Source organism: Lactuca serriola, chromosome 9, assembly GCF_051521515.1.
Source record: "Lactuca serriola cultivar US96UC23 chromosome 9, Lser_US96UC23_V15, whole genome shotgun sequence".
Taxonomy (NCBI): domain Eukaryota; kingdom Viridiplantae; phylum Streptophyta; class Magnoliopsida; order Asterales; family Asteraceae; genus Lactuca; species Lactuca serriola.
In genome coordinates, this window is record NC_136416.1 from 222,107,545 (window position 1) to 222,132,706 (window position 25,162).

Consider the following 25,162-nt stretch of genomic DNA (forward strand, 5'->3'; position numbering starts at 1 on the left):
TGTAAAAGATGCTGAAAATATTGAGGTATTTATTGGGATATTTATGTGTAATATTTTTTTTGCAATTGAGGACATGTGCCCCACTCCCAAAGCACTGCATCGGCCGCTACATACAACCACATTTTTCACGCACAATCTTGCAATCTAGTATGATATGACAATGGGTCCAATAGACACGAAAAACATTTAATAAAAACCAGTAATTTCATCAAACTTGGGCCAGGAAAGCTGGCTCAATGGACTGGACGGACAGCGACGCATGAGCACACATGTTTATGATAATTCGAAATGAATCTACAGTTACTTATTATTATACTACGTGTTTCTTGTAAATGAATCGTGTCGTCAAGTAACACCGTGCAGTTCTCTTTCCAACATTATTTATTTGGGGAAAATATGAAGCCATATACAAGGCTGAAAATTTCCATCAGATTTTAATAAAATATATATGTACAACAACATATCAACCGTCCAAAATGTAGAAAATATATAAAAAAAGGAAAATATACATAATAATCAAGAGTGCAGGTGGGATTAGTCTTCTATTGCAACTCCATAAGCAAACTTTCTTCCTTGATAATCTGCTCGATTTCTTGTGTCTTCTTCTTCTTCTTCTTCTTCTTCTTCAAAGATATGGACAACCTGTATGTCTATGTGGGGATTATTGGTACATTATTTCTTTTTAATCTTTGATAATTCAACATGTACACATACCAGCAAATTAACATACAATGGTTTCTTTTTGCAGGCAACATCATCTCTGTTTTGATGTTTCTCTCCCCAGTGTAAGTATATAATGTGTTGTCCGGCTTAGAATATCTCATCCCATTAATTAATTCCTTTTAGTCGTCAAATGAAAATGGTGATGTGTTGGTGCAGGAAGACGTTTTGGAGAATAGTGCAGAAAGGATCAACAGAAGAGTTTCAGAGCCTTCCCTACATTTGCACTTTGCTGAATTCAAGTTTATGGACATATTATGGAATCACGAAACCAGGAAGTTATCTGGTCGCAACTGTTAATGGTTTTGGCATTGTTGTAGAGATTCTTTATATTTCCTTGTTCCTCATTTATGCATCTCCAGCAACGAGGGTAAGTGTGTAACGTAATTAATCATAATATGTGTTTATATAATGATTGATGTGAGCATATATTAATTATGAGAATATGATCATTCAGGCAAAAACGGCGAAGCTAGCTGGGATTGTGGATGTGGTTGCGTTTGCGGTGGCTGTTTTGGTTACGCAGTTGTTGATGGATGGAGACTTGAGGATTGATGTGATAGGTTTCTTGGGTGCTGGCCTTAATATCGTCATGTATGCTTCTCCTCTCTCAGCTATGGTAAGTGGATCTCGATCCAACCCTATATAAAAATATAAAAAAAAAAAAAATAGTACATGAGGACTTTTTAGTAGTATTTTTTTTTCATTTTTAATATAAATATTGAAAAAAAAAAAGACTTAAAAATACTATTACTGTTCTAATAATAAAGAAATATAGCTGTTGTTATTTTTAAAAACAAAAATGTATACTTTTGGTTATTGTGGGTGGATAGAGTTGACAATGTCTACATATTTATAGAAAAAAAGTAGTCGATTTCGAATTATACTTTATCGTCAATCGTAATGTTCCATTAATTTATTTTATTAACAATATTATATATAGTCAAATCTCTTTATTCAATGAGTTTGTGATTGTTTAATAATGCAGAGATTAGTGGTGACAACTAAAAGTGTTAAGTATATGCCATTTCTTCTTTCCCTCTTCCTCTTTCTGAATGGTGGCGTGTGGACTTTGTACGCGTTTCTTGTAAACGACTGGTTCCTCGGAGTATGCTCTCTCTCTCTCTCTCTCTCTCTCTCTCTCTCTCTCTCTCTCTCTCTCTCTCTCTCTCTCTCTCTCTCTCTCTCTCTCTCTCTCTCTCTCTCTCTCTCTCTTATTTTGTTTTGATTTAATCAAGCAGTTGATGCATGAATTATATTAACTAATCAAATAGTAATATATATCAGCCATAGGCCCAGATCCAGACGAAATTTTGTTATCTAACGTGAAGAATAAGTATGTATATGAGGCTTGAATAAAGCCATCTGATGGTAAGGTCAACTTTTGTGGCACCTACTCACACATTTGAAAAAGAATCTTAGGAGTGTCCCAGTTGTGATATGCTGCATGCTTTTGTTTCCGCAATACGACACCTCCTTGATAAGTATCAAGTAATCAAATAATATCATTTGGTACAATTTTTTTCTTATTATATATGGTCTATCCATTACATTTTCTCAAATTAGTGAAATCGATACAAGCATCTTAAAATCAGAATTCAATGGATGTCACTATTTATGAAAGAAATATATACAACGTCAACTCAAACGTATCTTTATTTAATTGTGTCTTCAACAAAACTAGTTGTTAGCGGATAGCGGGTAGCCGATATCTAATAGCGTTTTGTTAACCACTAAGTGAGATAACTTTTACATTTTAAGCGTTTTGTTTTAACTAAAAGCTAAAAGCCTATACTGTCAAACAAGATTTTTTGTTCAAAACACAACATTTTGTCAAAAGCTAGAAACTCCCAAATGTTTCGTGTCAAACACATCTTAAGCCTGAATTGCATATTTTATCATCTCACTTGAATTAATACTTCATAAGCACTCACAATACAAACATTGTACTTACTTTTATCTTTGATTGAGATTAAACCAAATATTCTAAACTTAAGATCAAAGGGAAACTGAAATTAACTTGAGAGGGTGGGAGTCACAAGTTGATGGTTGGATCGGGCATCAAAATGACAAAATCAAAGACCTTAAGTGTATTAATGCGTCAACATTTTTTTCACAAACTTTCCATGTGCGTTGGAAGTGTGAGACCCATGGAATTTGTTCTAAAATTAGTGGATGCTTGTAGACATCTACATAGCAAGAAAGTGAATAAATTCAGGAAAAAGTTAAGTTTCGTCTATTATATCTTTGAATAGGTGATTTTTATGGGCATATCAAACCATCTTTTCAATATGAGGATTAGATCGATCCATTTAAGATGCAACGAGTCATGGACGTTGGGGTTTTGTTATATCTAGAGAATGAAACATGAAGAAGAAGGATGGGTTACAACGAAACTCAACCATTAGTTCTACAGTCACTAGTTGATGTTCTTTCATAATGTGTGAATGGTGTCAAGTTGTTAAATATGATGGAGAATGGAGGTTAAACGAAGTGAAAAAAGCTTTTGCTCGGGAAATTCCCTGGTCAATCACTCAATCTTAATTCAAAAGTGCATAACATTGTTATCCATGACCTCATTCCATACAACTAGGAGTAGTGAAGGCTATCCACTATATAAAGAAATTAGAAGCATTCATTAACATGTCTAGTAAGTACGTTAGATTGGTGTACGTTGATTTCCTTACCAATATCTTTAAATAAATGAGCTTTCATAACATGTAGTTGAACCTAATCTTTGTTCTCCGAGATAGTTCCATGGTCTGAAGATGTCATGATTGAGGATGACATTGCTTGGGTAGAAAAGTGTTGGTTGGGGGGAATACTAGTAGGGTGATGGTGGAGAACATGATTCCTTATGGATCATGTAAGATCACTTTCCGAATTGATATTTCCACCCTATGCCTGGAATATGGGAAATTGAGTCTAGGATAATCCAAAAGGACACTCGTGAATCTCGGCACAGAAATGTAAGCCATTACCATAGAATTATGAGATTGTTTAATATATATATATATATATATATATATATATATATATATATATATATATATATATATATATATATCCGGTAAGAAATTTTTTTTTGGTAGGAAGATAAGAAAATTTTTTTTCAACTTTTTTTTTTGTGAACAAAACAAATGAATCATTAGATGAATCAATAATAATATGATTCACAAAACAATCCCGAAAAAACATTTGGATGATTCATTTTTACGATGATTTTGTTGATATTTACTAAAATTGTCATAAAAGTGATTTTTTTTTTGATTTACCTAAAAATGAATCATGAAAGTGTTTTTTTCGGATTTTTTTTCTTATGAATCATTTTACTTTTGAAACATCTAATGATTCATTTCATTTTTTTCCTAAGAAAATATGTATATAAAAAATTTCTTACCTTCCTACTAAAATTTTCCTTCTTATTTGATCTTCTCTCTCTCTCTCTCTCTCTCTCTATATATATATATATATATATATATATATATACATATATATACATACATATATATATATATATATATGTATATATATAGATAGATAGAGAGAGAGAGAGAAAAAAAAAAAAAAAAAAGATCAAAAGGGTTCAGATCATGGCTCACTAGATGGGTCGTATTTATGCCATAATAGATTCGAGTTTCTATCTTCTAAATTAGTTAGCGAAGTCACAAATTTAATGGATTAATCAAGCAGGACCACCACCAGGGGATCTGCCCCTTAGACCCCGCTAGGGGCGCTGCCCAAGGACCTTGCACGGTGGCGCGACCCCCTGACCTCCGCCATTCTGTCGTACCTGCTTATAATTCGATCTTATATATGCATGTACTCCACATTCATCAAAAATATATATAGAGTACAAATAATAAGCTCGTAACTCACATGTTAGTTCCAATTACCTAAAATGTCTAGTAAGACTAAATCACCAAAAAAAGCTCTATATGAGTATTTGGAACCCATACTCATTCATTCTTATTGTGAAGGAATGGGGAAACGTTTTGGTGACATAACCTTGTCCATTGGATAAAAGAAGCCGCTTAGTAGGAAGAGTTTACACTAAAATTAAATTTAAACAAATTTGGTGATTTTCTAATGTATCTTATGGTTGATAGGGAAAAGAGTTAAAATCACAAGAATTAAGGAAGTAGTATAGAAAAAGGTGATCGAAGAGGAAAAAGATACATGTAATACAACATTCAAAGATGAAGGATCATATATGGTCTTATCAAAAATTCAATTACAATTATGATGACCATAATAGGGATAAGAAGATGAAGAATTCTAGAAAATGTTGCTCAAAATTTATAAAAATTAATAACCACAAATCATGTCAAGTTCTAAAGCGGTCATTTTCGGTAGAAAATATTTATATGGTTAGTGGCTTAATCATAGGATACTTTTCCTGGAATATGCTAAAAACAATTGAAAGAGTTAAAAATATGCCTATAAAGCTGGAGCGAGTGGTGCCATAGAAACCACACTTCCTCATATGTCACATGGACGCCGCATAGGCTCCAAGTCAACTTTACCACAAAAAGTATGGTTCTTTGCCACAGACAAGGTGTGGTGTACCAAAAAAAATAAGGAAGAAGAAAAGACGGAGAAAAAGGAAATCAATAGAAGAAATAAAAGAGAGAGAGAGAGAGAGAATAAAGAGTATGACTAGATATTACCGCGTGCAACCAAACCACACACTGGGGGAGGTGTTCCTTTTTGACAATGTGGCAAAATTGTGGTAGAACTGCAGCCACTCCCTTCAGTCTAATTCTTATGATTCAAAACGTAAGTGAATTAAAAGAAAATAAAGAAGGATTAGTTAAGTTGTTTGTGTGATGAAAATATGATTGGGCTCATGGTTATGCAAAAGAAACAGGAGAGTTGTTCTAATGTGTTTACTAGGTCCTGAGGTCATCAGTAATAGTCTCCATGAAAATGGTCGTAAGGAGCTTCTAAATTAGCCACCACGAGCCACCATATAGCCATGGAGTACTCTCCACATTGAAAAAGAGAAGAACGAAGAGAAAGAGAGAAAGAGAGAGTGGGAGAGAGAGAGAGTGAGAGAGAGAGAGAAGAAGAAGAAGAAGAAAAAGAAAAAGTCGAGGCCTGAGAGAGAAGAAGAATTGTGGTCCTCTATTGTCCCCACCACAAATCAACATGACCACGAAGGTCCGGGTTGGTGTGCATGGACAACGTCCGTGACCAGGTAGACCACGAACCCCTTTGTTGAAGGTATTGCAGATGCCTTATAGGGATCATTCTATTGCTTTCAACTTGAAGGACGACTTAAAAATATTGTTTTTCATGTGAAAGTATTTAAACCATAATCCTTTGGAATTAGAAGATTTGAACAATATGAGTGTCAACTCTTAGGAATGAGTATAAGCGAGTCCAAATCATATTCACATTGTATTCCTAAAAAAATGAAATACAAAGATGAAAAAAGGGTTTTGACTAAGATGAAAAAGAAACAAGCTAGATACAACATGGCTCAAATCAATAAAATTTAAGGTCATCCACATCAATATAATATCATTCATCTTTAAAAAATGTCACATCAGTTTTTTTATAATTACTTATGTTATTCATCTTTCAAAAGTGATCATATTGTCATATCAATAACTACTTTATATATTTTAACATATATTTTAGATATTAAACATCAATAATTAGTCAATAATAAATATATGTAAGTTTAATTATATATAATTAAAATACTATTTTAACATATAAAATAACAAAATAATATTAAATACTAAATTTAATTTTCTTTATAAAATATTCAAATATTAAGATGTTACAAGAGCATGACTCATAAAACAAATATTACAATATTAATTTTCATTTTCTTCACCTCCAAATCTTTTCAATCAAATCTAGTTGTAGTTGATAATTGGCCAATGGGTTAATGCCATAAAAGCCCTCAAGTTTTTAGGGTTTTGTCGGTTTTGCCTAAAGTTGAATTTAATGTCCGTTTTTATCCTAACATTTTCAGAAAAATGTTCGGTTTTACCCTTTTACCGGTTAATGTCATAACCGAACATTTTTTGAGAAATTGGGAAATGGGTTAATGTCATAACCAAACATTTTTTGAAAAATATTAGGGTAAAAACGGACATAAAGTAAAAGTTATCCATTTTTAAGAAAACTCAACAATCTTTCTTTTATTTATTTATGTACTAGATTATATATATATATATATATATATATATATATTAGTATTTTTAGTTTTTTAAATAATTAATAATATATAAATGAATTATTGAGGTGTAGTGGGGACCATTTTTGAAGGCGATGTTAATTATTGTTGTGAGAGATCATTGAAAAACTGACGTGGCTTAATTGAAAGATGAGTTGATATTGCACTGATGTGGATGACCTAACAAAATTAAATACGTGGCATTGGAAAAATTGTTTACAGCTGGCGATGTGGGTAGTCTAAGAACAATAGTGAAATCGATGTTAAAATTAATAATTGTAGGGACTTACATTATATGGGAGTATAGTAAACAAAGAGGGTAAGATGCACTAAAACGAAAAAGCCCCAATGCATAAAACAACCCAGAAATCCGAATTACGAGAACAATATTAGTTCAAACGAAATAGGACTAAGATATAAAACCATAATCAATCATATGCAATGAAAAATACCAAACAAAAAGTAAATCAAAAGAGACACAAAGATTTACGTGGAAAACCCAAATCGAAAAAAACCACGGGCGAAGGAAGCCGAGAGCCAATCCACTAAAATATTACAATGTTTATAGAGCTTGATCAAAGAGATTATAATGAACTATAATGATTTGGTGATAAAGGGGAAAAACCCTAAAAAATGCCACTCAAGAAAGGAAGAAGAAGAAGAAGTCTTCAAAACTCTCCCCCTTTTGATAAAAAAAAAATCTTGCGTTTAGTGAGATTAAAAGGCAAAGAGGTTTGACCAATATGACTAATTTGGTCCTTCAAGAATGGAGTAAATACATTTCAAGAACAAACCCCTTTTAGACCTGAAGAAAACCATTTTAGACCTGGTGCCCTTTTTAGACCTGATATACCCATTTTAGATTAGTATTGATGGAAAGACAATCTAGTCCATGAACTAAGTAGAACTTGTCAATTTTGGAAGTCATATTTCCACAATCTCCACCTTGACTTCAAAATAGACAATGAACACTGCAACTTGCCCAACAATCACCCAAGAACATTAAACACTAACAACTCATCAAACTCCAAAACTCCATAAGAACCTGTAATCACCATTTAGAGAAAAATTGATTGCGAAAGATAAAATACTTCCTCCACCACGAGCCTATCGGGATCAATTGTGATTAGAAACACCCACCAAGTCCAAACATAATTTGAACTTGGCTATAAGAAGACTCTTAGTGAACATATCACCAGGATTATAATTTGTATGAATCTTGTCCATGACACAATCACCTTTTTCAATGATATTTCGCACAAAATGGAAAAGGATATCAATGTGCTTTGTTCGGTCATGAAACATTTGATCTTTACTTAATAAGATAACACTTCGATTGTCAAAAAATATTATGGTAAACTTTAATCTATCATCGAGTTCACTAAATAAAACCCTCAACCTGATGTCTTCCTTAACTGTTGTAATCGACATGTACTCTGCCTCAGTAGATGATAAAGCAACTATAGACTGGATCTGGGCTTTCCAACTAATAACATAGCCATGCAAAGTAAACACATACCATGTAATCGATCTTTGTTTATCCAATTCTTTGCCATACACTAAATCAACGTATCCAAGCATCCCAGTGTTAGATTTACGAAAGTGTAAACACATAAAAGATGTACCATGTAGATAACGAAAGATCTATTACACTGCTTTCCAATGTTCTTTTCACGGGCTCGTCACATATCTACTAACAATGATAACAACATAAGCCAAATTAGGGCGCATGAAAATCATAGCATACATCAAGGATCCGACAGCAATAAAGTATGATACATGTGCTATATAAGCCATATCAGTCTCAGTAGTAGGACTCAAACGGGGTGATAACTTGAAATGAGCTACAAAAGGTGTGTTGCCAGGTTTTGCTTCATACATATTGAAGCATCTTAGGACTTTCCCAATGTAACATTTCTGAGAAGATGAAAGTTCCTATACTTCCTGTCACAAACAATTTCCATACCTAAAATCTTTTTGGTAGCTCCTAAGTCCTTCATTTCAAAATCAGCTTTCAACAAGTCTTTCAATTTCTGAATCTCTTTCATATCTTTCGTTGTGATCAACATGTTATCCACGTATAAGAGTGAGTAGATCATCGAACCATCATCATTGTTTTTGTAATAAAAACAGCTATCACGAGCGCACCTCTTGAATTTGTGACTGGTCATGAACGAATCAAATCTCTTATACTATTGTCTAGGAGATTGCTTGAGTCCATAAAGAGATTTATTTAATTTACACACATATTCCTCGCTTCCAGGAACTATAAAACCCTCGGGTTGTTGCATAAAAATCTCTTCCTCAAGCACACCATTTAAGAAAGATGTAGTAACATCAAGTTTCTCCAATTCATAATCATTAAAAGCAACCAATCCCAAAATACACGAATAGAAGTATGTTTGACAATTAGGGAATAAATGTCAGTGTAATCAATGCTAGGAATCTGACTATAGCCTTTTTCTACTAATTTGTACCTTGTTTTATCATTCGGATTGACGGGTTCCTTGAGCGTGTAAACCCACTTGCATTTAACCGGTCTTTTGCCTTTCGGAATAGGAACTAAATCCCAAGTACCATTTCTTTGCAAGGACTCCATCTCACTTTGCATTGCAATCATCCATTCACTTGAGTCTTTAGACTTAATAGCCTGATTATAATTCACATGCTCCATTCCAAGTCAATGTCATTAGCAACAATAAATGCATAAACAATAAGATTAGCTTCAACATACCTCTTCAGAGGTACAACTACTCTTCTCTGTCTATCTATTGCAATGCATAGAGTAGTAGCTCGTGGTGGTGAAGATGTTGACTCTTCATCAACAACAGGCTCATCAGATGAGAAAGACTCTTGATTTTCTACTAAACTTGGAACAGAAATGAAAGATGAAATAGGAAGCTCCACCTCTATTTAATCTTTTTCTTTACTTATTTCAGACGATGCATCTAATACACCTGTACCGTTTGAAGAGTCTGAAACTGGTTAAATCATACCATACTCATTAAAAGTAACAATTGTTGAGATAATGATTTTCTTCAGATCAAAGCTTTAAAACTTGTACCCTTTAACACCCAGATTGTTCCCAAGAAAAACACATTTGATTGCTCTCGGTTCTAACTTCCAATTTCTAACTCGTACATAAGCTGAACATCTAAAAGCTTTTAAATCTGTATAATTGGTAGGTTTCCCGAACCATAAATCAAATGGATTTTTCTTATCAATTGCTCGTGACGTTGATCGGTAGATAAGATAGCAACCAGTCGAAGCAGCCTCCGCTCAAAAGGACTTTGGCAATTTGGAATTAGAAAGCACACACCAGACCTTCTCTATAATGGTGTGATTCATCCTTTCAACTACACCATTTTGTTGAGGTGTATGGACTACTATGTGATGACGAGTGATGCATAGGCATTAAAGTTTTCTAAGAAAAATACAAGTCCATTATCCGTGCGAAGATACTTTACCACCAATCCTGATTGCTTTTCAACTTGTGCTTACAAATTTTTGAAGGTAGAAAAAACTTCCCCCATATGTTTCAAGAAGAAAGACCACATTTTCGTGGAGAAATCATCAATGATACTAAGCATATAAACAACTTCACCTTTCGATGCATCTCGAGTAGATCCTCACAACTCTTATTGTACATAGCCAAGAGGTCCTTTCGTTGTACGAATACCACTCATAAATCTCACTCGTTTTGCGTTGCCAAATACACAGACTTCACGGAACTCTAGATCAACAATCTCTTGTTCACCAAGTAATCCTCTTCGACTCAATTCAGACATGCCTTGAAAACTCATATGACCGAGTCGAAGGTGCCAAATACAGGACTGATCTGGATCAGAAAGAGATTTTGAAACAACAACAACATTACTCAAAATCGTTCAAGAAAGTAGATATTTGAGGTTTGCGCTTGGGTCTCAGTTTTTTCAGAACCATCCTTGAATACCCTGAGAACTCCACCTTTACCAGCAAACTCATATCCCTTTTTGTCAAAGGAGCTAAGATATAACAAGTTTCTTCTGAGGTCAGGAACATATCTAACTTCCCCAATGGTTCTGATAACCCAGTCAAACATACAGATTCTGATTGAGCCATGTCCAACAACTGGACATATAGAGTTGTTACCCATCAGAACATCGCCTTGGTTAACCTTTTCAAAAGTGTAAAACTAACTTCTGTTGTGATGCATATGAAAAGTATAACCATAATCAAGTATCCATTCACCATTGTAATCAAGTTTATATGAATAAACTGTGAGAATTTCTCCAATACAACCGACCTGTACTACATTAGCTTCACCCAAAAGTGCTAGCTTGTTTACCATTTGCTATTGCTTTCTCTTTATTTGTCAAATTGAAGCGTTCATCAATCCTATGTCCCATCTTGTGACTGTAATTACAAAACTTTCGTTTGCTTTTAGACTTGGATTTGGTCTTGTTGGAAGATTGAGGATTTTTACCTCTATCTGGTCTTCTCCCTTGGGCATTTAAACCTTCGACTTTCGCATCACTTGAACCACCATCAGTAATATGCTTCATCTTCTCTTTCGAATCCGAAGTTGTAAAAACTTCATCTAAGACAAGAGTGTCATGATTATAGATGATAGTATCATGAAAATGGCTGTAGGATTTGAGCAACGACGACAAAAAGAATAAAGCTAAATCTTCATCTTCATACTGAACATCCATATTATCTAAGTTACTTACTAACTCTTTGAATGTGGATAAATGTTCAGCTAAAGAACCTCCTTCAATCATTTTAAGATTAAACAACTGTTGCTTTAAATGCAACTTTTTTGGTAGGAACTTCGTCATCAACAGTTGCTTCAATTTTAAGCATAAAGCACCCACTGAAGTTTCTTTCAAAACATCTTGCAAAAAATCATTTGACAAATGCAAAAAAATCTGGGATTGAGCTTTTAAATCTTTCTTCTCTTTTTCTTCTTCCATCCACGAAGCGGGCATCTTCTCGGAACCTAGAAGCACCTTGTGTAAATCCATCTGAATAAGAACATCTTTCATCTTAACTTGCCACAAGGGAAATATGGTGTTTCGATCCAACAACGAAATATCGTGCTTTATCGAAGACATGGTCAATCACTTGATAAAAATGATCCCAATAAACTAATATTAATACCCGAAAGCTCTAATTCCAATTGTAGTAAACAAAGAGGGTAAGATGCACTAAAACAAAGAAGCCATAATGCATCAAACAACCTAGAAATCTGAATGACGATAACAATATTAGTTCAAGCGGAATAGGACTAAGATATGAAACCACAATCATCACATGAAATGAAAAATACCAAGCAAAAAGTAAATTAAAAGAGACATAGAGATTTACGTGGAAAACCCAAATTAGGAAAACCTATGGGTGGAGGAAGCCGATAACTAATTTACTAAAATATTTTAGTGTTTACAGAGGTTGATCAAAGAGATTACAATGAGCTATAATGAGTTGGTGATAAATGGGAAAACCCTAGATAATGTCGCTCAAGAAGAAGAAGAAGAAGAAGAAGAAGAAGAAGAAGAAGAAGAAGAAGATTCAAAACTCTCTCCCTTTTGATAAAATATCATGGGTTTAATGAGGTTAAAAGACAAAAATGTTTGACCAATTTGGCTAATTTGGTCCTTCAAGAATGGAGTAAATACATTTCAGGAACAAACCCCTTTTAGATTCGAACACAACCATTTTAAACCTGGTGCCGACCTGAATTGTTGGAAAGAAAATATAGTCCATGAACTAAGCAAAACTTGTCAATTTTGGAAGTCATATATCCAGGAAGAGTAGGAGATGTTGAACCTCCAAAGTACCTTCAAGCTTAGGAATTGTTGACTGATATGGATTTGCAAAAAAAAAAGATAATAATAAAATAAAATAAAATAAACAAAATTGTATTCTCTAGCGAGATAAAAACCTTAAACACCAAAATGTTCTATTAGTATGTGAACAAGAACTAAATACATAAAGCTATTAAAGGAATAGTGGTGGATGATGATTTGATCATGAAACCTAAGATATTGAAGTGTAGTTTAAGTTCAATGTTCAAGTCCCTTATGAAATTGGAATTGACGTTTTTCGAAGGTTAGATTTTAACAAACGAGATAAAGTTGGAAAGCATGGGCTTCGAAAAATTACTTGGAAATTATGGGTTTTCATTGATTTTTTGAGAAATTCTGGCCTATCATGAAAGAATGTGTCATAGGGGATGTGAAAGAGTTTGAAAGTACAATTATCATCTGTAATGTCTGCAATGAGTAATTTATTGCTTCTCAGTCTCCAATCATTGGCAGATCTACATTGGATCTCGGGGTATCCCGAGATGCCCCTCAAAAATATTTCAGTAGTATAATTTTTTTCGAAAAATTTCGTTTATGTTGCGTTCCTTAATATAAATGTGTTTTGCGAAAAAAATAACAAAAGTTTTAGTTGGTTCAATTGGTTACGATGTTATGCCGTTTTTCTGGAGGTTTGAAGTTCGAATCATGGCCTTGACAACAGGTGTATTTTTTTTGTTTATTAGTTTCTATCCTATATCCCTTCAACTTCTTTCTTATTTCTTATAATTCTAAAATTGTCCCACATCGGCTATAACATGAAACATAGCCCCTATACATCTGCTATATAAGCAACCCCAAGCTTCTCAATTCTCAACAAGTTAAACCTTTTAATGGGTTTGGGTTTAACCCGAAACCGAGTTTGGAAAACTGAAAAACCGATAAACCGAACCCATTGGTTCGGGATACCCCTTTACTTTAACCCTAGCTCCGCCACTGTCTCCAATATCCTTTGACAACACCCAAGTATGATGGGATCGATCTTGTTAGTATATATTGTTTACAAAATAATTATAGAAAGCCTTGTGAAACATGTTTACAAAAGTTATATGTAATTTTTTACTAAAATATAGAATGCCTTTGTTAATGATTAGTAGTTAATTGATTTTTCCCTCATTTAAAATGAAGTCTTCAATTTGGCTAAATATACATACAAGAAATGAACAATTTTTAAAATATATATAGAAAACTATTATAAATCCCTTTCTTGTGATTATCTTCACAAATGTATGCTCTCGATGTTGGGAAGATTAGGGTTTGTGGTGGAGATCTAGATACCAACTTGGATCATGATATCACTTTCCGAACTGATATTTCTACCATATGCCTTGGTTACAAGAAATTCAGCCTAGGATAATCCAAGTGGACACCTACGTTTCTAGGCACAGAAAACATAAGCTATTATGCTAAAGGGTTCTGTGAATGTGTGATGAAAAACGAGAGCTAAAAATGTCCGTCTTCTGGAAAGGAAGAGTTGTTTATATACTAAACACGATTAGGGTTTCATTAGGGTTGGGCCGTCATTACTTGCTTTGGAAGCAAGTAATATTAATCCGGATTAGGGTAACCAAAAACTAACGAGTTTCATTAGTTTTACCATAATCACCTTCAAGAAAATGAATTTTCCATTATGTTTCCACATGCAAAACTCGGTGAGGTTTTGGGGCGCTGCCTCAAACCCCACGGGGGCGCTGCCCCTCAACCCCACGGGACCCCAGCCAGGGGCTCTGCCCCTTGGACCCCATTAGGGGCGCTTCCCCTTTGGAAACCTCGGACCCAGGGGCGCTGCCCCCAAACCCCCGACTAGTCATCGAACCGGCTTCTGACTCAATCTTATACATGTGTGCACTCCGTACAACCCCGTACATATATTAGAGTACAAATCATGAAGCCCCTTAGCTCACATGTTAGTTCCAGTTATTTAAAATGACATGGTGACACTAAAATCACCAACAATCCTCCCCCATTTTAGTGTAACCCTTGAACAAACATAACCTTATCAATAACAAACCAAACTAGTACATAATGAAAATATCGAAACGATTGAATTTCCACTCAGTATCATACACTAGAAAATACTCGAGAATCAGGGTGTTCTAAGAATTGAACCCATCAACCCATTTGAATACCAAAAAGTAAAATACATACTAGTTTATTGAATATCTAGCATAATACAACTTGACACTATTATAAAGCTGTGTGTCCCAATCCTCTCATGATCGTATCAAGGTCAAGTCCACAACCTCTTGAAATGCGGCTACACTTCACAATCACGTAGGTAACTCCTTTCCATGTATCTGCACATACATTTATCAAAGGAATTATTAAGAAGTTAAACTTCAACCTGGCTAACTTGCAGAACCGAACACATACCTGGGATGAATACTTCATGTGTTCCAATCTATAAGTATGAGCTTTCCACATTGAATTCAACTCCTAACATTATATTAGGAGGGAATTGGGTGTCTCATCATTATAGAAGTAAATGGACTTTAATCCCATCCCGATTACAGACTTGTGCACTAAGTCTCTTGTTAGACCTTTAGTCAAGTGATCTGCTAAATTATGTTGCAATTTCACAAACTCAACCGAAATCACACCATTCATAATTATTTCTCTAATCATACTATGTCAAACACCTAGGTGTCTAGACTTCCCATTATAAACCTGGCTATATGCCTTAGCCAAAGCGGTAGCACCATCACAAAGGATAGAAATAGGTGCTATCGGTTTAGACCACAAAGGAATCTCATAGACTAAATTCCTTAGCCACTCTACTTCTTTACCAGCAGCTGCTAACGCAACAAACTCAGATTCCATTGTCGAGTTTGTAATGCAAGATGGCTTCTTGGAAGCCCAAGAAATGGCACCTTCCCCAAGCAAGAATACCCAACCAGAAGTTGAGGAATGGTCCTCCATGTTGGTAATCCAACTTGCATCTGAATGACCTTCTAAAACCGAAGGACTCCCAAGGTAACTCAAACCATAATTCATGTTCCCTTGAGATACTTAAACACTCTATTCACTGCTTGCCAATGTTGAGCACTAGGATTGCTAGTGTACCTGCTCAACTTACCCACAACAAACGCAATATCAAGTCTGGTACTTGTCATGGCATAAATCAAGCTACCAATAGCCTTAGAGTATTCCAACTGTGAAATGGGAATACCATTATTTAGCATTAATTTCACACTTGGGTCCATAGGAGTACTCACAGGAGAACAATCGGTAAAATTATACCGCTTGAGAATTTTCTTAATATAATGAATTTGAGTCATTACCAATCCTTTGTTCATCCTCTTAATTCTTATTCCAAGAATTACATCAGCCTCTAAAAAATCTTTCATGGAAAACTTGGATGACAACAATTTCTTTGTTTCATCCACTTGATTTTGGTCGGTACCAAACAACATGTCATCTACATATAAGCAAATGATCACTCCAGCTCTAGTAGCATCATCAAATCTACTATAAACACATTTGTCACATTGGTTTGTTTTGAAACCGAAAGACAAAATCACCTCATCAAATTTTTGATGCCATTGTTTAGGCTCTTGTTTCAGCCCATACAAAGATTTGACAAGTTTACAAACCATATGCTCTTTTCCGGGCATAATGAAACCTTCTGGTTGTTTCATGTAAACTTCCTTGTCAAGATCACCATTTAAAAAGGCTGTTTTCATATCCATTTGGTGAATAACCAGATTGTGGATACTTGCCAAGGCAACCAACAATCTAATAGTAGAAATACGTGCAACTGGAGTATACGTATCAAAATAGTCAATAACGAGTTTTTGTCTAAAACCTTGAATGACTAACCGGGCTTTGAATTTGTCAATAGTCCCATTAACATTCATTTTCTTTTTCAAAATCCATTTGCAACCAAGAGGTTTAGAACCTAGAGGAAAATCAGACAACACCCATGTGTTGTTCTCAAGAATTGATGACATTTCATCATCAATTGCTTCCTTCCAAAAGGCACTATCACGAGACTCCATGGCCTGTTGATAAGTCTTAGGATCATCTTCAATACTATAGCAATAAGAGTTTTCAATACTAATTTCATCCCTTGAACCTTCCACCACGTACAGTTGGAAGTCGGATCCGAAATTTTTCACAATATTTCCTCTTTTGCTTTTACGAAGCTCTTGTGGTTCTTGCACATTACCACCATCTTGACTTTCTGAATTTTGCTCTTTAAGAGCACCAAAAGTCAGATCCTTAGGCCTTTGAATCGATGAAAACCGCATCTCATCAAAAATTGCATCTCGTGATTCGATAACAGTGTTAACCGAAATCGAATCATTAGGTTCTATTACATAAAACCTATATGCCTTGGAATGTTCAGCATATCCAATGAATATGCAATCAAATCCACGTTCTCCCAAATTCTACTTTTTGGGCTCGGTGAGTTTTACAACTGCCCGACATCCCCAAACCCGAAAATAACTCAATTTGGCTTTTTCTTGAACCAAAGTTCATATAGGACTGTTCTGTTCCTTTTATTTGGAACCCTATTTAACAAATAGCAAGCCGTTAACATGGCCTCTCCCCAGAATCCTTCACTCAATCCCGAGTAAGACAGCATCGAGTTTACCATTTCCTTTAAAACTTGAATTTTGCGTTCAGCAATGCCATTCTGTTGAGCCGTGTAAGGTGTCGTGGTCTCATGAATGATACCCACTGATTGGAAGTATATGGGATCCATATATTCACCTCCCCTATCAGTCCTGAGACATTTAACCGGAATGCCCAATTGCAATTCCACCTCGGTTTTGTATATTTTGAATTTATCTAAGGCTTCATCCTTAGAGTGCAACAAATACACATAGCAAAACCGAGTGCAGTCATCGATAAAAGTGACTACATACTGTTTGTTCCATAAAGTAGGAGCGAAATGAAAATCACACAGGTCACTGTGTACAAGCTCCAAAACAGCAGAATTTCTAGTGACACTAGGAAATGGCTGTTTTGTCACTTTTGTAAGCATGCATCTTTTACATTTATCAGATGTCATATCAAAGGCTGGACTTAATCTATCTTTTGACATCTCATGCATCCTTCTAAAGTTGACATGACCTAATCTTACATGCCAAAGCATAGATTTATCAACATTAGAAGCAGAAGATACAAATGCAGAATTCTGAACAGGTAATAATTTGTCAACAATATTCAAACGAAACATTCTATTATTTAAATATCCAAAGCCAAAAAACATTCCACCCTTAGACAAAACAAACTTATCCGACTCAATAACTTGTTTAAAACCATCAGAATTCAAACAACTAGAGCTAACAACATTCTTGCGAATCTTGGGAGCAAACAAAACATCAAACAACCTAATTGTCTTTCCAGAAGTAAATTCAAGACACACGACACCTAAACCACAAATAGGAATAAAAGAATCGTCTCCCATTTTCAGCACCGATCCATCTTCAAGCGGAGTTAATGTTTCAAACATTCGTTTATCCTTGCATACATGGTTTGTTGCTTCGGAGTTGATCCACGAAGCAACATCATCATCCTGTACATAGAATGATTCAGGGATAAATGAAACATAGTAAACATAATTCTAATTAGAATTATCAAAGTTAGTCAAAAACTAACCTCCTTTCACTTGGGCCGAAGACCCATTCACTTTCCCATTGGCTCCACTGTTTCTAGCACCATTGTTGCCCAAATTCACACGACAATCACGCTTGTAATGCCTAACTTTATTGCACCTCCAACAATCCAGATCCTTTCTCTTTTTGTTGGAGTCGCTTAGGACATGTTCCTGCTTACGTTTGCCATGTCCTTTGTGGTTCTGGTTCCTTGGTTTGTTTTCAACCATATGAACCGAGGGCTGTCCAGGTTCAACTTTTCCTTTGTGTTTTTCAGATTTGTCACTTTCCTTCGCACGAAGAGATTCTTCAATACGAATTTGACTATCAAGTTGAACCAATGACTGTTCCTCCTTTTGATGTTTCAAGTTATGTTTGAAGTCTTTCCAGGACGGAGGCAGTTTGCCAATGATAGTGGACACAGCTATGGATTCGTCCATATTCATTTTGTGCAGTTTAAACTGTCCGTATATGCCAAGGAGTTCATTGTACTGTTCAGTGACAAACCTTGAATCTTCCATCTTATAATTATTAAAGTTACTAACCAGAAACTTCTTGCTAGAAGCATCCTCAGTAATGTATTTCAATTCAAGGGTATCCCACAACTCCTTGGCACACAAGGCTTCACTATGGATATCAAATAAAGCATCAGACATACCGTTCAGAATGTGACCTTTGCAGATGTAGTCATCATTGTCTCACTTCTGTCTCTTTCTCGTCTCTTCAGCCGTCTCAACAACACCTTCCTCAGGCTCTGCTAGTCTTGGAGTAGTCAGCACGTTTGCTGCTTTCAGAGTAGTTAGAATGAAGTGCATCTTCTTCTTCCAACGCCTGAAGTCAACACCTTCGAACTTCTCCAGTTTGGCAAACTTGGTAGTCATCTCGCGGATTGAGTCACCCATCTCCAGAAACATAAAATATCAGTTCGATTGTTTGGAAGATTAGGGTTTGCGGTGGAGATCTGGATACCAACTTGGATCGTGATATCACTTTCCAAACTGATATTTCTACCATATGCCTAGGTTACAAGAAATTCAGCCTAGGATAATCCAAGCGGACACCTACGTTTCTAGGCACAGAAAACGTAAACTATTATGCTAAAGGGTTCTGTGAATGTGTGATGAAAAACGAGAGCTAAAAACGTCCGTCTTCTGGAAAGGAAGAGTTGTTTATATACTAAACACGATTAGGGTTTCATTAGGGTTGGGCCGTCATTACTTGCTTTGGAAGCAATTAATATTAATCTGGATTAGGGTTACCAAAAACTAACGAGTTTCGTTAGTTTTACCATAATCACCCTCAAGAAAATGAATTTTCCATTATGTTCCCACATGCAAAATTCGGTGAGGTTTTGGGGCGCTGCCCCTTGACTCCGCGGGACACTAGCCAGGGCTCTGCCTCTTGGACCCCGCTAGGGGCGCTGCCCCTAGACCCCGCCAAAGGGGCGCTGCCCCTTTGGAAACCCCGGACCCAGGGGCGCTGCCCCCAGACCCCCAACTAGTCGTCGAACCGGCTTTTGACTCGATCTTATACATGTGTGCACACCGCACAACCCCGTACATGTATTAAAGTATAAATCATGAAGCATCTTAGCTCATATGTTAGTTCCAGTTACTTAAAATGACATGGTGACACTAAAATCACCAACACTCGATAAGTTTCAATTACTATATTTTTCATGGATAAAAGAATGTGCATGGTTGGCCGTATCCTCGGTCCATATTAATGTGTCCCATAGATATTTCATTCTCAAGAGAGGTCTTTGCCAATTGCCAAGGGGATCACATGTCCCCTTTCTTTTATATATATATATATATATATATATATATATATATATATATATATATAATTGAATATGGCTTTGTAAGATACAATGAAGAATGTATAATATAATATCTTCAATATTAGGGATGGACCCTCTAGAATTTTACATTTTTTTTTGCTGGTGATGCTACTATGGTAGGTGAGTGGTCGACTGCCAAAATTTTGAATTTAGCTTGTATATCGATCGGGGTGATTCCATATAGTTCGGAAATAAGGTGAATGATTAAAAAAGACCATTTTAGTATAGGATCAATGAAAGAGAGGTCGATACATGGCCAATCTTTTGAATTGTAAATCTTCCCAGTTTTCAATTATCTTTTTGGTAATCGAATTGGATATCAATTGCAAAGAGTTAGGAAATGGTAATTTTGGTGAATAATTTTTAGAGAGAAGGTATGAAAGTGGAATGCAAAAAATCCCTTTAAATTTGGAGGCATAACACCTTATCCACATTCATTATTGGAATGTTGGGGATATTTCTCTACTCTATGTTAAAGTCCATAAAAGGTCCTTAAAGTTGTTAGAGAGAATTGGTTAGAAATTGTATTAGAGTGGGAGCGTATGACATAGAACCGTAATATGGATTTCACGGAAGAAGGCCGTTATGGAAAAGTAGTGTGGATGCCATGTTATGGAAAGCCATTTCATACCCAAACGATCTGTTCTATATAATTGGTTTGGAGATTCCTTATGGAAGGTAATTGTTTTGTTATTAAAGCAATCCATGACAATACAAGTTTTCTAGTGTAGCTTATCTTTCCAACATTAAAGAAATTAATATTAACATAAACATGTCATTTGAAAGAAAAAATGGTGATGAAAATAGGAACCACTTCTTTTTGCGTAAGGAATCAACGACTAAAGGATTGCTTCTCGAGACAGTTTGGAAAGATGGTATATGGGTGTGGAATTGGAAAATGCATTTTGATCAATGGAAGACTTAGGATGACCTCTAAACTATTCTCTAGATCTTCAATTAAAGACCCATCCCTTTCTAACATCGTAAATAGTTGGTAGTGCGTGTTATATATGGACAACATTTCCACGGTTGTATCACATAGAAATACCACATACAAAAAATCACTTTGATAGTTGAGCCTAAAAAATACGAAATGGAATAAGTGGATTCCTATTAAGGAAAATGTTCGACTTGCATAAATAAGGGTAACTACTAATCATTCACAGTGAGAGGATCGATTGCGAATCACATATTTGTCTATGTTGGTAAAAAGTAAGTGGATTTGGGAGATAACATTTATGCCAAATGTGATGTTGCGTTTGACATTTAGAAGAAAATTTTCACATGGTGGAGATTTTCGATATCCCAACCTTTTAATGCTAAAATGGTGTGCTCTTTAGAAGATTCCTACAACTTCTTTCATATTCCTAAAGGGAACTGATCCGTACACAATAAATTTTCTCCATACACAACAATTGGTGCTTTAAAATGTTGTATTGTACAACTATATAATGCATGAATTGTTGTGTATAGCAAAAAAACTATTGTGTACGAATCACTTCCCATTCCTAAAATCTACTTGTATGGTGCTATTTAGACAATTTAGGTTGCTTTACAGTAGTTGCATAACGGTTTCATTTATAATGATAATGAACTTATAAGTGTGGAGTAAGTGTATAAAGTATAAGTTATCGAAGTCTAACGTGCTTGATTAAGTGTGGAGTAAGTCTATAAAGTATAAGTTAGCTTCTTGCTTGCCCCTTAATCTACTTTTCTTAAAAAAAAAACTAAGTACTTCGTACACAAATTTTTTAACTAATGAATATAAGTTTATTAAAAAATATTAACTTAGTGTTTTTCATCTTGAAAAGTATACGCGACTTGGAACAGTAACTATCTTAAAAAAAAAAATTCTTAACTTTTGATCAAATGTTTATGTCATAATTATTAGTAAGTTGGAGCTTTATCTAGTTGTGCATATCACTTCCATATTTTATTTGATTGGATTGTGGTCATATTGTTGTCTCAGAGTCTATATATGTTTGAATTGCTTTGCTTTGAATTTTAACAAATGTCAAGATGAATAAATCTTACATGGTCTCACTTAGTTGTTTTATTTTTATTACATAAATTGAAGGGATATATACAGTAAAGTCCCAATATTTTCATCGATTTGACAAGAAAGTCCTAAACTTTATTTTTTTAACAGTAAAGTCCAAATTACCGGCAGTTTTTGACACTTTTACCATTTTTCCCCGGTTAGCCGGTAATTACGACTTTTTTGTCTACAAAATAAAGTTTAGGACTTTCTTGTCAAATCGTCAATTAGGACTTTACTATCAAAAAAATAAACTTTAGGACTTTTTTGTCAAATCGTTCAAAATATTGGGACTTTAGTGAATATATAATTTTTTTTGTTAGAAATTTAATGGTATGATACTCTTTAAGCATAAGAGTTATTGAAACATTCTCTAATCAGCTAGATCCTATTGAAATCCTTTACGTTTGCTTCTTGTTAAATTATTTTTTTAATCTCAACAAACCGACATTGAAAAAAATTGAGATAATCAAGACAGAAAGAAAGAACCAAGGTTGTGTTGGCTTTTTGCAGTCTCAAAAATGGAGAAATAAGAAACCGAAAAAAAACGAAATTGCTTTCTTTCCCTTCTCCATATTCACACCCTTTTGACTAGGCATGTGTTGTTTGTGTTTGTATAAAGCTAGGGCAATTTTGTTTTTTTAGGTTTCTAATTTCTCCATTTTTGAGACTGCAAAAAGCCAACACAACCCTGGTTCTTTCTTTCTTTCTTGATTATCTCAATTTTTTTCAATGTCGGTTCGTTGAGATTAAAAAAACGATTTAACAAGAAGCAAACGTAAAGGATTTCAATAGGATCTAGCTGATTAGAGAAGGTTTCAATAACTCTTATGCTTAAAGAGTATCATAACATTAAATTTCTAACCAAAAAAATTATATATACACTAAAGTCCCAATATTTTCAACGATTTGACAAAAAAGTCCTAAACTTTATTTTTTTTGACAGTAAAGTCCTAATTGACGATTTGACAAGAAAATCCTAAACTTTATTTTTTTTGGCAAAAAAATCCTAATTACCGGCTAACCGGGAAAAAAGGGTAAAAGTGTCAAAAACTGCCGGTAATTTGGACTTTACTGTCAAAAAAATAAAGTTTAGGACTTTCTTCTCAAATCGATGAAAATATTTGGACTTTACTGTATATATCCCTAAATTGAAAGAATAATAGATTTTGTTGTATAAGTGATCAATTCCAAAAATAAAGCACTATATGTTTAACAATGTTACATCGTCAACATTAATTTCAATATGTGAATTATCGTTGAAAAGATCTTATATGATAACTAATGAAACATTTCTATAAAATTATACAAAATACAAAATGTCTCTTATTTTGTTGATGTGGTTTTATCTATCATGCTCACTTTAACCATTTATTCGTTAGGTACCAAATGGGACTGGATTTTTTCTTGGATTTGCACAACTTGCAGTTTATTCAATTTACATGAATTCTTCTAAACCATCTAAGATTGTCATTGATGAGCTTCATGATGGAAGTCAACACGAACACCTCCTCCCATCTTCCACTTCCAATCTCACAGAGCCAATTTAATATATATTCTATGCATGGAAAATAAAAAAGGATAATATATATATATATATATATATATATATATATATGTTCTTTTTTTCTTTTGGGATTGGGTTTGTAAAATATATTTTTTAAAAATGTTCTTTATTTTGTTACATAAGCAGGGAAAAACAATCATTGTAGCTTTCAAGATGTCCAAAGGAAATTCCATATGTACCCTTTAATTGCTTTGTATATGTCCTTTGTGTTTTTCAGATTTGTCACTTTCCTTCGCACGAAGAGATTCTTCAATACGAATTTGACTATCAAGTTGAACCAATGACTGTTCCTCCTTTTGATGTTTCAAGTTATGTTTGAAGTCTTTCCAGGACGGAGGCAGTTTGCCAATGATAGTGGACACAGCTATGGATTCGTCCATATTCATTTTGTGCAGTTTAAACTGTCCGTATATGCCAAGGAGTTCATTGTACTGTTCAGTGACAAACCTTGAATCTTCCATCTTATAATTATTAAAGTTACTAACCAGAAACTTCTTGCTAGAAGCATCCTCAGTAATGTATTTCAATTCAAGGGTATCCCACAACTCCTTGGCACACAAGGCTTCACTATGGATATCAAATAAAGCATCAGACATACCGTTCAGAATGTGACCTTTGCAGATGTAGTCATCATTGTCTCACTTCTGTCTCTTTCTCGTCTCTTCAGCCGTCTCAACAACACCTTCCTCAGGCTCTGCTAGTCTTGGAGTAGTCAGCACGTTTGCTGCTTTCAGAGTAGTTAGAATGAAGTGCATCTTCTTCTTCCAACGCCTGAAGTCAACACCTTCGAACTTCTCCAGTTTGGCAAACTTGGTAGTCATCTCGCGGATTGAGTCACCCATCTCCAGAAACATAAAATATCAGTTCGATTGTTTGGAAGATTAGGGTTTGCGGTGGAGATCTGGATACCAACTTGGATCGTGATATCACTTTCCAAACTGATATTTCTACCATATGCCTAGGTTACAAGAAATTCAGCCTAGGATAATCCAAGCGGACACCTAAGTTTCTAGGCACAGAAAACGTAAACTATTATGCTAAAGGGTTCTGTGAATGTGTGATGAAAAACGAGAGCTAAAAACGTCCGTCTTCTGGAAAGGAAGAGTTGTTTATATACTAAAGACGATTAGGGTTTCATTAGGGTTGGGCCGTCATTACTTGCTTTGGAAGCAATTAATATTAATCTGGATTAGGGTTACCAAAAACTAACGAGTTTCGTTAGTTTTACCATAATCACCCTCAAGAAAATGAATTTTCCATTATGTTCCCACATGCAAAATTCGGTGAGGTTTTGGGGCGCTGCCCCTTGACTCCGCGGGACACTAGCCAGGGCTCTGCCTCTTGGACCCCGCTAG

The 25,162-nt window shown here is 34.9% G+C and overlaps 1 protein-coding gene across 1 annotated transcript; it reads left to right on the forward strand.

Moving 5' to 3' along the window:
- The first annotated feature begins 433 nt into the window (after positions 1 to 433).
- LOC145073215 (bidirectional sugar transporter SWEET17-like) lies at positions 434 to 24,003 on the forward strand. The gene is made up of 6 exons (XM_079019778.1): positions 434 to 667; positions 749 to 785; positions 880 to 1,090; positions 1,178 to 1,339; positions 1,709 to 1,828; positions 23,623 to 24,003. The coding sequence occupies exons 1-6, from the start codon at positions 634 to 636 to the stop codon at positions 23,788 to 23,790; spliced, it is 732 nt and encodes a 243-aa protein (XP_078875904.1). The 5' UTR covers positions 434 to 633; the 3' UTR covers positions 23,791 to 24,003.
- Positions 24,004 to 25,162: the final 1,159 nt, after the last annotated feature.